The 12,965-nt window shown below is 53.5% G+C and overlaps 1 protein-coding gene across 1 annotated transcript in view; it reads left to right on the forward strand.

Moving 5' to 3' along the window:
- Window positions 1–9,831, forward strand: part of SDK1 (sidekick cell adhesion molecule 1) — a 613,965-nt gene extending 604,134 nt beyond the window's left edge. The window contains exon 45 of the mRNA XM_006889744.1: window positions 9,565–9,831. Coding sequence (XP_006889806.1) covers window positions 9,565–9,831 — 267 coding nt within the window. The remainder of the gene's footprint in view (window positions 1–9,564) is intronic.
- The last annotated feature ends 3,134 nt before the right edge of the window (window positions 9,832–12,965 follow it).

A 12,965-nucleotide genomic window follows, 5' to 3' on the forward strand; every position in this document is an offset into this window, starting at 1 on the left:
GCTGCTCCGCCGGTCGGCAGCGCCAGGCTGAGCCCAGCTGGACTTGTCCCCACCTCAGGGGGTGGCTAGACCTGGGGCCCCTGGCTCTGAGGGCCCGAGCCCCCTCGCACACATGCCGGGACGCAGGCTGCACGTTCGCACAGGCGTGAGTGGGGATGCAGCCTCCTTGGCGTCAGGGAGTGACGAGTGCTTGTCCTCCATCCTCCTGGTCTGTCACAGTCCCTGGCGTTCACAGGGAAAACCCGGCAAAGCAGCGGTCAGCGACATGGGCCCCTCTGGGCACTAGAGGCCTGGTTTCAGGCAGAGCAGCTCTCCGAGTCACGTAGCCAGGGCCCCTGTGGTCCAGTCAGTTCTGGCTCACAGCGGGCCCCTAGGACAGAGCTCCCATGGCCTCACACAGTTTTGTTGTGGAAGCAACTGCCCCACCTTTCACCCGATGGTTCCCCCATCACCAGGTGCTGTCCTGACCACTGCGCTGCCCGGCCCCACCACCAGCCCTCTCAGTGTCTGCGGCGAGCTTAGCCTCAGCTTAACCCAGGGCCATGCCTTGTGAGGTCACAGTCCGGGGCCCCAAGAGCCCGCGTGACACCTCAGTTACTGATCAGCTGCAGACCCTGACCTTGAGCCCAAATCCGGGTGAGGTCAGACCACAGTACACCAGTCCCATCCAGAACCTCCCTTCCTCCCTCACAGAGTCCCTCCGCCTCAGGCCACGGACCCTGGCCCCAGCCACTGCCATCGAGTTGACATTGACTTTGACTCTTACAGCAACCCGCGGGACAGAGCAGATCTGCCCTGGAGTGTCCCCAGTACTGTAAATCTTTGTGGAGCAGAATGTCTCATCTCTGTCCCCTGGAGTAGCTAGGGGATTTGAACTGCTGACTATCTGGTTAGCAGCCCAATACTTAATCTGTGCAAAGCCTTCAGAGGGATAAAACTCAGCCAGCCGTTTGCTGCACACACCAGCTCTCACCACCTGCTGGCACTCGTTTTCCCAGTCAATATTGAATCTCATCCTCACTTTGCCCTGAATCCAGCCTGTGCTGAGCCCCGAGGCTCTGCAATGACTTCCCCACATCACACTGTGCCACAGGAGGGGAGCCTGACCAGGCACTGGGGTCCCCGCCCTGCATGTTCCGATGACCAGCATGTGGGGCTCACGCCCACCTCTTCACTCTAGACCTTACATTTCACCTCCACGCCACCTCGGACTTCACCTCTATATTAACTTCATTCTTGTGGCGTCTAGAAACTTGACTCTTACACAACCCTGTTCCTTCCTCTTACTATCATTACATACATCGTGTCTAGGTTGCAAATCCAACAAAACACTCTCATCGTTGTTGTTTTAGGTAATTATATGTTTATAAAAGAGACTGAGGAAGGAAAGCTAGCGTTTGTGTGTGGTCTGCTGTATTAACCTCCCTCCCCTTGTACTTCCTCCCGTGCTCTGGCTCCATTTTCTTCTCTGTTACAGTTTTGTTGTCACCTCGTTTGTGCTGCTGTGTGCTCCAGGCCCAACGGGACAATTATATACACATCATTTCATGCAATTGCTTTTTAAATCAGATCGGGAAGGGAAGGAGAAGAAATATGCGATTACACTGTCTTTTCTAATTACCTATATGAATCCCTTCATTGGTGCTTTTGTTTCTTTGCGTGGATCAGAATTATTGCCTGCATAACTTGCTTCCAGCTTGACAGTCTCCTTTTGGGTTTCTTATAAGGCAAGTAAGCTAGTAATATTTTTTCTTTTTTAAATTTACCGGGGAATGTCTTTATTTCAACTTCATTTGACAGGAGTTTTGTAGGTTCAGAGTCTTGGTTGACAGTTGTCTTGAATATGCTGTCCCAGTGCCATCTCCCACCATGTTGCTGATGGGAAGTAAACCGTTACCATGATTGGCTTCTCTGGCGGCATAGTCCGCGGGGAGTTGAAACACTAACCAAAAACAAAGCTTCTGCTGATTCAAATCCAGAGTAGAAAGATGAATAAACTCCTCCTGTGCCGTTTACACCTCAGAAGCCTGCAGAGGACCAGCTCTGAGTTGGCTTCGACTTGAGGGTGATGAGTTTTGTTTTTCTCTTGGCTGGTGTCAGGATTGACTTTCTGATTCTGACGATGCTGTAGCTGAGTGTATCTGTTCACATGTGTCTCAGTTTGCATTTATTAGTCTGGTGAGGCTACACAGTAGGCTTCTCGTCCTGTTTGGGGCTCCTCAGGGCTCCTCTGAGAATTTGCGAGTCACTGTTAAGTCCATTCTTTTTCTGCTTCTATCTTGGATCTTTTGATTGGACTCCCATTATATGTATGTTGGTGCACTTATTTTTCCAGCAGATTTCTTGAAGGCTCCATTTCTTTTTTCATTCTTTTTTGTTTTATTTTTCCTTCTCTGTTGTTGGAATTGTGTGATCTCTGCTGATACATCTTCAGGTTCACCTATTCTTTCTTCTTCCACTCCAGTCGACTGTTGAGTCCCTAGTCTATGATGTTTTAATAGTGATTATCTTCAACTCTAAAATGTTCATTTGTTTGTGATTTATTTATTTTCTGTGTGTCTACTTATCCTCTCTACTTAGAACACCATTTGTCCTCAGTCTTTCGTATCTATTGTCCAGCTTCCACATGCATTTGAGCAGTTGCCAACACCGTGGCTTGGTTTGGCCCCTCTGTCTTTAAGCTGACATCCATGCTGTTTTCTTTCATGAGGTCCTTTGCAGCAGGTTTGCCCAGTGCACCATGTTCTTGGATTTCTTGACTATTGCGTTCATGGGCACTGACTGCAGATCTAAATCAGATGAAACCTTTGACAGAGTCCATGGATTCAACCACAACGATACTTGTGAGGACGGTGAAGTGCTGGGCAGGGTTCAGTCACGCTGAGTCAGGATTCACCCCAGAGCACTTACCAACCACAGCAGTACTTGAAGCAGCATTGTCAGCGTGCTTTCCTCTAATTCTGTAAAGATGCATGTCACGGGGGCTGGTGTCATCAAGGCGACTCCCTCCTCCTTTAAATACAATTGTAATAGCCGTTTCTTACATCTGCCCCTATCTTTCCCCTCTTTGTAGACCATACTTGTTAGTTTTACATATTCCATCATACTTGTGCTGTTTAGATAATACGTTGTAACGACTCTGACTGCTGATGCGTACCCTTCCCTCACCCTCGGTGATCTCACCCTCTGTGATGTGCACCCTTCCCTCCCCTCTGTGATACATACCCTTCCCTCACTCTCTGCTCGCTCTTATTTTCTCCTTCGGTTGGTGCTTCGACAGCATTGCTCCGTGAATCTACCCTCACCCCTCACACATGTGCCATCTCCCAGACCACCTTTAACTTGATTCTTATAGACTGTCTCTTTGTCTGATCTCCCCTCATGCTTGTAATGATCTGTCACCATTGGTGTCACACCAGCTGTTCGCCTCCATTCTTATAATGTCCGTCACTACTGGAATTACACCAGTAATAGCTATTTAATTGTTGTCTAATGTTTTGAGATACAAATTGCTCCACAATTCTGATTCACTGAAGTCTAGCCGTTTTGCAAAGTAAAATGTCAGTGAGGGAGCCTTGCCCTGACTCCCAGAGGGGACTTAGCCTTATCTTTCTTGAGGTCTTTCTGTAAAGCTTCTAGCTGGTCTCTTTTGTCCCTTGTTGCTTTTATGGAATTGTCACCTTCTCTCAGCTTTGAAGATCTCCATTAGAAGTCCCTGGGGAGTGTAAATGGCTCAATTCTCAGCTACGGCCTCTCACTCTTGGCTGTCAAATTGAAAACAGCTCCTAGGCAAACCCCAAGCAGCATCTTCCCAAGGCTGTAAATGGCATAGGAAGGAAATTTCCTCTTGTCCTCCAGCAGACCTCGGAGTTCAAGCTCAGTGCCAGACCTCTGAAAAGATGGAAATAAAGCTAGTCACATGGTTGTTCTTAGTGCCCAGAAGCGTGCTGATGCTCTGTTGTCGACGGTTAAAGGAGCCTCAGTGGTGGACAGCACTGCATGTGTTGGGTTGCTAATTGAGAGGTCAGTGTTTCAAGTCCACCAGTTTCCACCGGAGAAGGAGGAAGCAGTCTGCTCCCACGGAGAAGGGAGCCTTGGAAGCCCGGGAAGGGTCTCCACCTCAGCAGCCGCGGGTTTGCACATCTGGAAACTGCAATAGCGTGATGACAAAGCGTGAAGTACCGTGAGAATCACTAACATGTGACACAGAGAAGTGAAGAATGGGTCCGACAGACTGGCCCAAACCCTCCAATTCCTAAGAAATGCAGTGTCTATGAGAGGCCGTCAAGCGGAGCGCGGCAAATCCAGGTGCGTCAGTCCAATGTGCCTCCGAAGGCAGGCCTGTGGTCAGCTCCCAGTCCTGAGAAAGCAGCCGAGGAGTCCTCTGTGCACGTGGCTGCCAGGCGTGGAATATTCCAGATGATGACTAGTAAAAACAGCAGCAGCAAGATCTCCATTGTTTTTACAAACACATCAGCTCTCTCATGCTCAGGAAGGCAGAGGCTTGGCGGGGCCTGTTCTCATGGACCCCACGCCGCCCCGAGGCAGGAGCTCTGTGGGGTACTTCTGTTCTGGGCTGGGGAGAGGACCACCACCCCCTTCTTCCACAGCCAAGGCTCCTGGTCTTCTGAGCTGGCCCTTCCCAGCCCATAGCCTCAGCCCTCCAAGCCACCTGGAGTGAGGGCGCCAGGGCCCCGCATTCTTAGCTTGCCACGCTGCATGGATAATTTCTTCTAGAAGGAACAGTGTGGTGTCGGTTCCTGTGAACGTGGGGCTGGTGTGGGGAGTGGGGAGAACGATAGTGAGCTGGAGGAGGGGCGTGGTCTCTTCAGCCACAACAGACCTGGGCTCACAGCATTTGACTTCTAACCAAAAGAAGGTTGGCAATGGGCACCTACCAGCCACCACTCCGCAGTACATTTCCATAATACATTCCAGAAAGATTGACAGTGTGGGAACCCAACGAGGCGGTCCTATGAGGCCCCTCAGGGTCTGTGAGGCAGAATCATCTCCCCAGTGGTGGGTTAGGTTTGGGGAACAGAGAAGAACTCCCATTACTGTGAGCTTGGGGATGGGGTATAGAACAGGGTGAGTCTCAACGTCCTGGGCTCTTAACTGCAATTTCATGGGTTTTTCCGGATAAATGGCTCCCCATTTGCCATACGCCCTTAAGCCCATTTGCAGAGACCTTAAATGAGTGTTATTACCAAAATAATATTCACTAAATCATCGTACCCCTGGGGAGAGCGTCCCCTGAGCACCTCACACTGTCATTCTGGAAAATTCTTTTGCATGAGCAATGATAACGTTGACATTCAGTGGGGATCCACACAGAAAGTGTGTGATGTTCTTGAGTTCCTTTTCCTGGTGTGGCCTAGACTTCTGGCCAGGTCCTTCACCCCTCAAATCTGTACAGGGAGTAGAATGGCAGGACTCCTGCTAGGGCTGCCAGACTAATGCCAGCTGTAGGATTACAGAAACCAAAAGCCGCTTCACATGAGACCATGTAAGAAACGACTGGATTTAGGCTGGTCAGTAAGATATTTATTCTCCCACATGGATTTAAATAAGCTTAGACATTTCAATGAACTCTAACCGGAGACCCCAAGAAGAGAGGATGTGTTCTCTGTGCTGTGAAGGAGGAAGGTCCATCTTCGTGTTCTGGCCTCATTGTCCTTGGGCCATTGCTACAGCCACTGTCAGGCCATCTCATTAATGGTCTTCCTCTCCTCTGATGACCCTCTGCACTTAATGTCTTTCTCCAGGGACTGGCTCCCCTGACAACATGCTCCAAGTCTGTGAGACAAGATCTCTCCTCATTTCTAAGGGACGTGCTGGCCAACTTTCTCCCAAGACCTTGTCCTCCTGGCCGCTCCTGGCGTATCCCTCCTCCACCAACACGACAGTCCAAAGGCTTCCTTTCTGGTTCAACCGCATTCATTGTACGCTTTCCCGTGTGTTTGAGTCAGTTTAATCCTATCATGGCAGGATCAGACTCAGCTTAGTGCTCAAAGCAGCACCCTGGCTCTTGGACACTCTGAAGAGGTCCTTGGGAAGAGATTGTTCCATGTCCAAGTCATAGTGACAGAGTGCTGCTGTGACGAAGTGACAGAAGTGCCCTGGGCATGCGGTCCATAGGGTGTAGAACGCCTCCCTGCTGGTTCAAATCCACCCTGAGGGAGAAGGATGGCCAGTCACCTCTGGTGCGGCCGTGGAGACCCAGTGGAGGGTGATTCCAGCGAGAGGGCCCTGAGTGGAGAATGAGTTACCACATGCCTCCTTATGGACTGCATCAGTGCCACTATTCAAGCCACAATTTTTTAAAAATAGTTTTCCAAACTCAGGGACCCAGTTTTCACAGCCCTCCCCTGATTCACCGGACTCTGACAGCCCCTCGTACCTAATCAACTCCCTAATAAAACCTACACCTTCGTCCTCCCAGCATAGCGCTGGGATGTACACTGCCAGGTGTCTGTCCTCTTTACAAACTCAGGGTCAGCTGGTCCTTCAGCCAATCATGGGCTTTCCTCCCACGGTTGCCTGGGAAACCAGCACCCAGGCTGTCATCCCCACACAGGAAACTTAAAATAAAAATTAAAAAGACCCTGCAGCATTCCCTTTGTGTCAATAACTCTAGTTCACTAAACTGTATCCCCATTAAAAAATAATAAAGGTGCATAAGCAGTAAACAGAGCAGGTGGCGGAGGAAAGGGAGCATTTTAACACGCTTTCCCAGAGAGGTGGCATGCAGCGAACTGGACCAGGAGGTCTGACTTTAACCCACATCTGCCTGGCATCGTCCTGTGATCTTGGGCGAGCTCCCACTTCTTCATCCTTCACAGGGAGCAAAAGAGGGTCCAGGATCCTCTGGGGTCCCAGTTCCTGCTTCTCCCGGCCTGGCCGCTGTACTGAGCAAATGGACTCTGGAATTTCTTGCTAGGGCGCACAGCTCTGTCCACGAAGGCTCTCCGCTGTCTTTATACTCAAAGATCTTGCTCTTTTCCTACGTTAGGGTGAAAAGTCCCAGGCGAGATTCCAATTGGCTCCGCTTCAGTGGGACATGCACCCATTAGCAACTGCAGATTTCCTAGGGTGGAGCTATGCAGATCGCCTAGCAAGAAAGGCTAACTTTGAAGGTGAAGGTATAACTCCAGTGGGTTCGTGTCATTATTTATGGACAAGCCCCTTCTCAAGTAAAACATGCCGAAGTAGTTACAGCATGTCAGCTCCAACTCACCATAGCCCTGTGTGTGACATGGAGGTGACTGCGTCATTACAGAATAAATCCCACCATTACAAAACCACCACGCCGCAGAGAATCACAGTCCAGCCACACTGACACAAATTTGGGGGGAGCAGTTCAATCCATGACACACTACCTTTCCTCCCTCCCCCCCAGCACACCACCCTTTGGCCCTATGTCCTTGTCACCTGCCCAGCACTTTTATCCTGTCACATACCCCAGCCATTTCACAGGGGTCCTTTCCAGATGGTATTTGTAGGTCCCACCTGCCACTCTCAGCCCCTAACAGGTACAGAAGGTGAGAGCAGGCGGGGGGGCGAAGGACGGGAAAAGGCAGGAAGCTGCCACCAGCAGGTGCTGGTCAGGCTCAGTGCAAGGGATTCAGAGCACCAGTGACCACGGGAGCTAACTGTCCCTCCGTCACTCACGGAGACTCCGTGTAAGAACCACCCATGAGAGCAGGGAATGCTGGGAAGATGTCTTCTCATCTCTTCCTATGATAAGGCACTCGCCTGACGTATGGATAGCATTGAGGAGAATGGGCGTTCAGAACACTTCACTGTGCTAACGTGGGACCTGTACAGGCCAAGAAGCAGTCATTCTAACAAAACAGGGGAACCCTGCCTGGTTTGCAGTCAGGAGAGCTGTGCCCCAGGGCTGTAGCCTTGCTTCATACCCATCACTCCCTTCCACATGCTGAACGAACAAGCTGGGCCATGTGAAGAAGTCTGTGGCAGCAGGGCTGCGAGAGGCCTCGACAACAAGCTATGATGTGCAGAGGACACAGCGTTCCTTGCAGAAAGCACTTAAAGCTGAAGAAGATCAAAGACGAGGGTCTTCCGTATGAATCGCGCCTCCCCATCAAGAAAACGAGGCCAATCAGCAACATCCTGAGATGGGAAGATTGAAGTTGTCCAATGTTTTCTTTCTCTTGGATCTACAGTCAACACTCATGGTTGCAGATATCGAGAAATTAAAAAGAAACAAAAACCACTCCAAATAAGCCCAAGCCTGCTGCACTGGGCAAAACTGTGGTCGGAGGCCTCTTGAAAGTGACAACACAGGAGGATATAATGGTGTCAAGAACCTCAGCCCCGAGCAGCAGTGCTTTTAGGAGCGTACTGTGCACCTGAAAGCTGGAGGACTGAATGAATAACAAAGACTGGGGGTGAATCGGTGCTGGAGAGGAGCACTGAACACCCCAGGAACCCCGAGAGTACAGACAAGTGTGGCTGAGAAGCACCATCAGGAAGCTCCTTACAGATAAGAAGGTGAAACCTTGCCCCCGGTACTTTGGGCCTGTTACAGGGAGATGCCAGTTTTTGGAGTAAGGCTCGTGCTTGGGGAAGAAAGGAAAAGTGGAGGGTCATGAGAGGAGGAAGATCCTCCAAGATGTGGACTGACAGAGCGACTGGGCGAGTTTCTGTCGCTCCCAGTGTGTGAGAGCTAGAGTCAGGGGTGGCACCTGGCGGCGTGGACGTGGACGCATTCTTCTCCCTGTTGTGGCTGGAGGAAGGGGGTTCGCTGTGACAGACACCTGTTCATAGCATTTCCAAGACACTAAATCCTTATGGCTCAGAGCCAGGGGAGGGGGCACGGGCGCGTGGGGAGGGGACAGATCAGAGCCTGGGGGAGCAGCGCAGGGGGTGGGGCAGGAGGGGAATGGGCGCAGAGCTGCGTTAAGCCCTCCCTCCTGCTGCGGTGCCTAAGCCCTAGCTCTGATCTGGGGGGCACTCCACACCCATCCCCCACTGCTTTCCGCTGGCCTGTCGCTGCCCTTCTCTGCACTGATGGACAGTGCCGCATTGGAACCACGCAGGTCCGACGCTGTGTAGACGTCTTAAAGGACAGGGTTCTTGTGGCTCCCTGATTGGCAGGGAGGCCCCGTAACCCTCCCTAAACAAGTACGCTGTGTAGACCACCCCAGTGCACCGCAGGTGTGTCGCCCTCCCTGGGCAGTGGGGCCCAGTGGACCTCCCTGGCTAAGTCTGCGGTGTCGACGCCCTGGAGCAGAGCCTCCCGGGGCGCCAGGGCCATTTGGACTTGCCCATTTGGACCCCCCTGATAAGGCAGCTGTGTAGATGGCCCCGCGGGGGTGCAGTGGTCTGAGGGGTGGGGGGTGCGAGCAGAGTTCTGACTGGGAGCCGAATCCAGGGAGCAGCGGTGGCTCAGGACGCCCTGGATGGAGGGTCCGCGCGGGGCCGGTGCGCTCCGCTCCACACGGGACCCCACCCCTGGGCGGCGGGCAGGAACCGGGAACCCCGGGGGCGGCGCGCAGGGAGCCCGGGCCTTAACGCCCCTCACCCCGCCCTCTCCTCTAGGCCACCGACTCTGACTATGAGGACGAGCCGCCCAAGCACTCCTTCGTCAACCACTACATGAGCGACCCCACCTACTACAACTCCTGGAAGCGCAGGCCCCCCAGCGGCAAGAACCCCGCGCCCTACCGCTACGAGGAGTGCTTGGGGGCCGAGCCGGGGCGCCTCCAGACTGTGGTGACCACGCAGAGCTCCGGGGGCGTCTACACCCCCGCGGGCCCCCAGCCTGGCGCCCGTGCGCCCCTCACCGGCTTCTCCTCGTTCGTGTGACGCAGGACAGGCGCCCCGAGGACGCTCACTGCCGTTGTTTTTTTTTTTTAAGACAATCAACTCCGATCACTTGAGATGAAGTTTGTTCTTTTTTGGGGGAAATCTGCTAAGAGATGCTTTTAACGACTGGATACTAGATTTCAGTCAGCCAGCTTTTAATGGCTTTTTGTAACATGGCTGTGGGCCGCGGGTTTTGTTCCTTTTTCTTTACCGAGAAGGCGTTTGGTGGTGCCAGGGTGCTCAGCGAGGGATCCTGGGGTCCTTCTCCATCCAGAAGCCCAGGTGCGGGCTGGAAGGGGGCGTGTGGAGGCGCAGCCAGGCCCTCCTCTCTGCCTCCTCTTCCTGGCCAGCCAGCCGGCCTCGTTCTTCATCTTCTAGCATCTTCTGCTGGAGGGTGCCCGTCACATCTGGATTCAGCACCCTTGTGACCTGGCCTCGTGGGTGCCTAACACACACTTGCCCCGCGTCACCCCCAAACACCCGCCCGAAGCCGCCGCACTGAGTTTCCAGGCGTTGGGCCCACGAGTCCAGCGTTACCTGACCATCCGTCCCTGTTGAGACCCGTTATTATTTGTTGACAAACCAGTGGTCACAGGCCTCGGGCTTCCTCTCCCCCTTTAAACTCGGTAGAAAGATGCTCTGGCGGCCCAGTGGTCAGCGCTCGCTGCTAAAGAAAAGGCCAGTAGTTCGAATCCACCATGGCTCTGCTGGAAAAACGATCCCGAAGTCTGTTCCCATGATGACCATTAGGCAGCCAGTCCCTGTGGGGACCAGGGACCCTACTCACAGCGACCCTGTGGGACAGAGCAGTCCTACCCTACAGGGAGTTCCTCACCACCCACCAACCATCACAGGAAGGGCCCTGGGGGCACCACGGGTTAAGCGATCAGGGAGCCTCAGTGTCTGTGCTTTGAACCCACCGGCAGGAAAAAGATGAGATTGGTTTCTGTAAAAATTTACAGCGTCAGACACTCACTGGGCGTTCTGTTCTGCCCAGTAGAAGGGCGCCTGGGTGGCCTAGTGGAAAAGGAGTTGGTGCTGCCAACCCAGAGTGGGTGGTTCTAATGCACCAGCTGCCCCTCAGGAGACAGATGGGTAGTCAACCTCCCATGTGAATTACAGCCTCTGAAAACCCTCTGGAGGTTCAGCTAGGAGTGGGTTCAACTGGAGGGCACCCGCCACCTCTGCCCTGGGCTCCCTGTGGCCAAACCGGGACCAGACGCGTCTGTCAAGAAGCAGCTGCCACTGTGTTCTCACCAGGAGCGATTGGGGGGTTCAAACTGCTAGCCCTTCGAAGAGCAGTTGAGTTTTTAATCACTGTGCCACCACATTTCAGCCCAGGGACACTCTGGGCAGTTGGCTTCTCTGCAGGGAGTCGCCCCAAGTGGAAACGGATGGGCGGGGGGCATCATGCAACAAGGAACCTGGACCAGGAGGCCCATTGAGGCGGGAGCAGGTCCCCCAGGAACACACCACACCTCTGCTGAGCAGGGCCCCAGCTGTGCGCCCAGAACAGCTTGAGGCGTAATCTGTGTGCATTGTTAACCAGAGTATTTTTTAAACCTTTTTATCTTTTTTTTCTAAAAAAAAAACAAGAGAAGCCACGTGAACCGAAGCATCTGGCTGCGTCCTGTGCCTTTTCTGTCCTCTGTTGTGCTCTGTCCGATGGCGTCACCAAATCAAGCAAAAACACTCCCGAACACCAAGGCGCACGGGGCAGGGACTGGAGGTGGAAGCTCTCCTCCCCCCTCGGCCCTGCCGCCTGCTCCCTACTTCCTGGGCCTGGTGCGGCCCTCTGCCCACCCTCCTCTTCTCCCCAGCCTGCTTTTAGCCTTAACAGCTTTTCTGGAAGAGTTTGGCTTTCGTGTTTGGTTTTAGTAAATTAAAATATGGTGAACTGCTCTGGGAAGTGCTAAGCCCGGGCTAAAGGAGGTCTCAGGGGGTCCAAGGCCATCCAGGTGCAGGGCCACCGTCCAGCACGACCCTGGACCCCAAAGGAACAAGGTGTGGCGGGTCCTGATGGGGCTGTGTGCTGGACCAGGTCCCCATGTCTGGCGGGGTGCGCTCCTGCCCTTCAGGCCCCCCACAGCGTCCCAGTGTAGGAAACCTGGCGTCTACTTGGACGAGGCCGCACAGGGACGACACAGGCCTGGGTCTTTGCAGCGGAAGAGGGTTTGTTGTGGGGTGAAAAACCACGTCAGTCTCGCCAGACCAGAGCGGCTCCTGTCTCCCCAGCCACCCTCCTCCCGCTCTGTCCTCCATCCCTCACCTTTCCCCCTCCTGAGTGTGGGGGAGGGAACACTGGAAACCAAAAACCCCGGACGCTGTCCAAAGGCCCCTGTGTGCACACAGCCCCTGTGCCCCTGGACAGGCCGCCTCGCCCCGAGGACCCCTCACCGTCCCCTGCGGCCCGAGGTTGCTAAACTCCTGCAGGACTTGGGCCATGGCGGGACATTTGCAATTTCCTTTCCAGGTTGGATGTTGACATAATGGTTTCTTTTTAAGGTTCATTGTATTTCCTATATTTCTTCTATTTTTAGTAAACTTTTTTTTTGGATGGAATTGTTTGTACGATGTCACAGTGGCCGGGTGGCAGCACTGGCATGTGAGGGGCCCCAGGCCCAGGCTTGGGCATTGCAATTCCAGCCCTCGGAGCCAAGCCTTGCTTGTTCCAGAAGACAGCAGTCTTGAAACTGGGAAAACCGCCATTGGATGTGAAGATTGGTGGGGGGTTAGTAGGAGGACGGCCGCTGACAGCATTCAGACACATGTCAGCATCCGGTTCTGAGGTCCCCGTTCCCTGTGACCCAGGAGGAGCTCTGGGGGTGCAGTGAGTTAGAAGGTGGACTCTAGGGGTGCAGTGTGCCAGAAGGTGAACTCTGGGGGTGCAGTGTACTAGATGGTGTGCTTTGGGGATGCAGTGCACTAGAGGATGGACTCTGGGGGTTCAGTGCTCTAGAGGGTGGACTTTGGGGGTGCAGTGTGCTAAAGGGTGGACTCTGGGGTGCAGTGCAGTAGAGGGTAGGCTATCAACAGAAAAGCTGGGAGTCTGGCCTCAGAAAGATGGGACCCTCTACGTCCTGAAGGGTTTAGCCTTGGAAACGCACAGAGGGTCAGCCAGGAGCTGGTCCCCA

The sequence above is a fragment of the Elephantulus edwardii genome, unplaced genomic scaffold, assembly GCF_000299155.1.
Source record: "Elephantulus edwardii isolate Elephantulus edwardi_28Jun2011 unplaced genomic scaffold, EleEdw1.0 scaffold00080, whole genome shotgun sequence".
Taxonomy (NCBI): domain Eukaryota; kingdom Metazoa; phylum Chordata; class Mammalia; order Macroscelidea; family Macroscelididae; genus Elephantulus; species Elephantulus edwardii.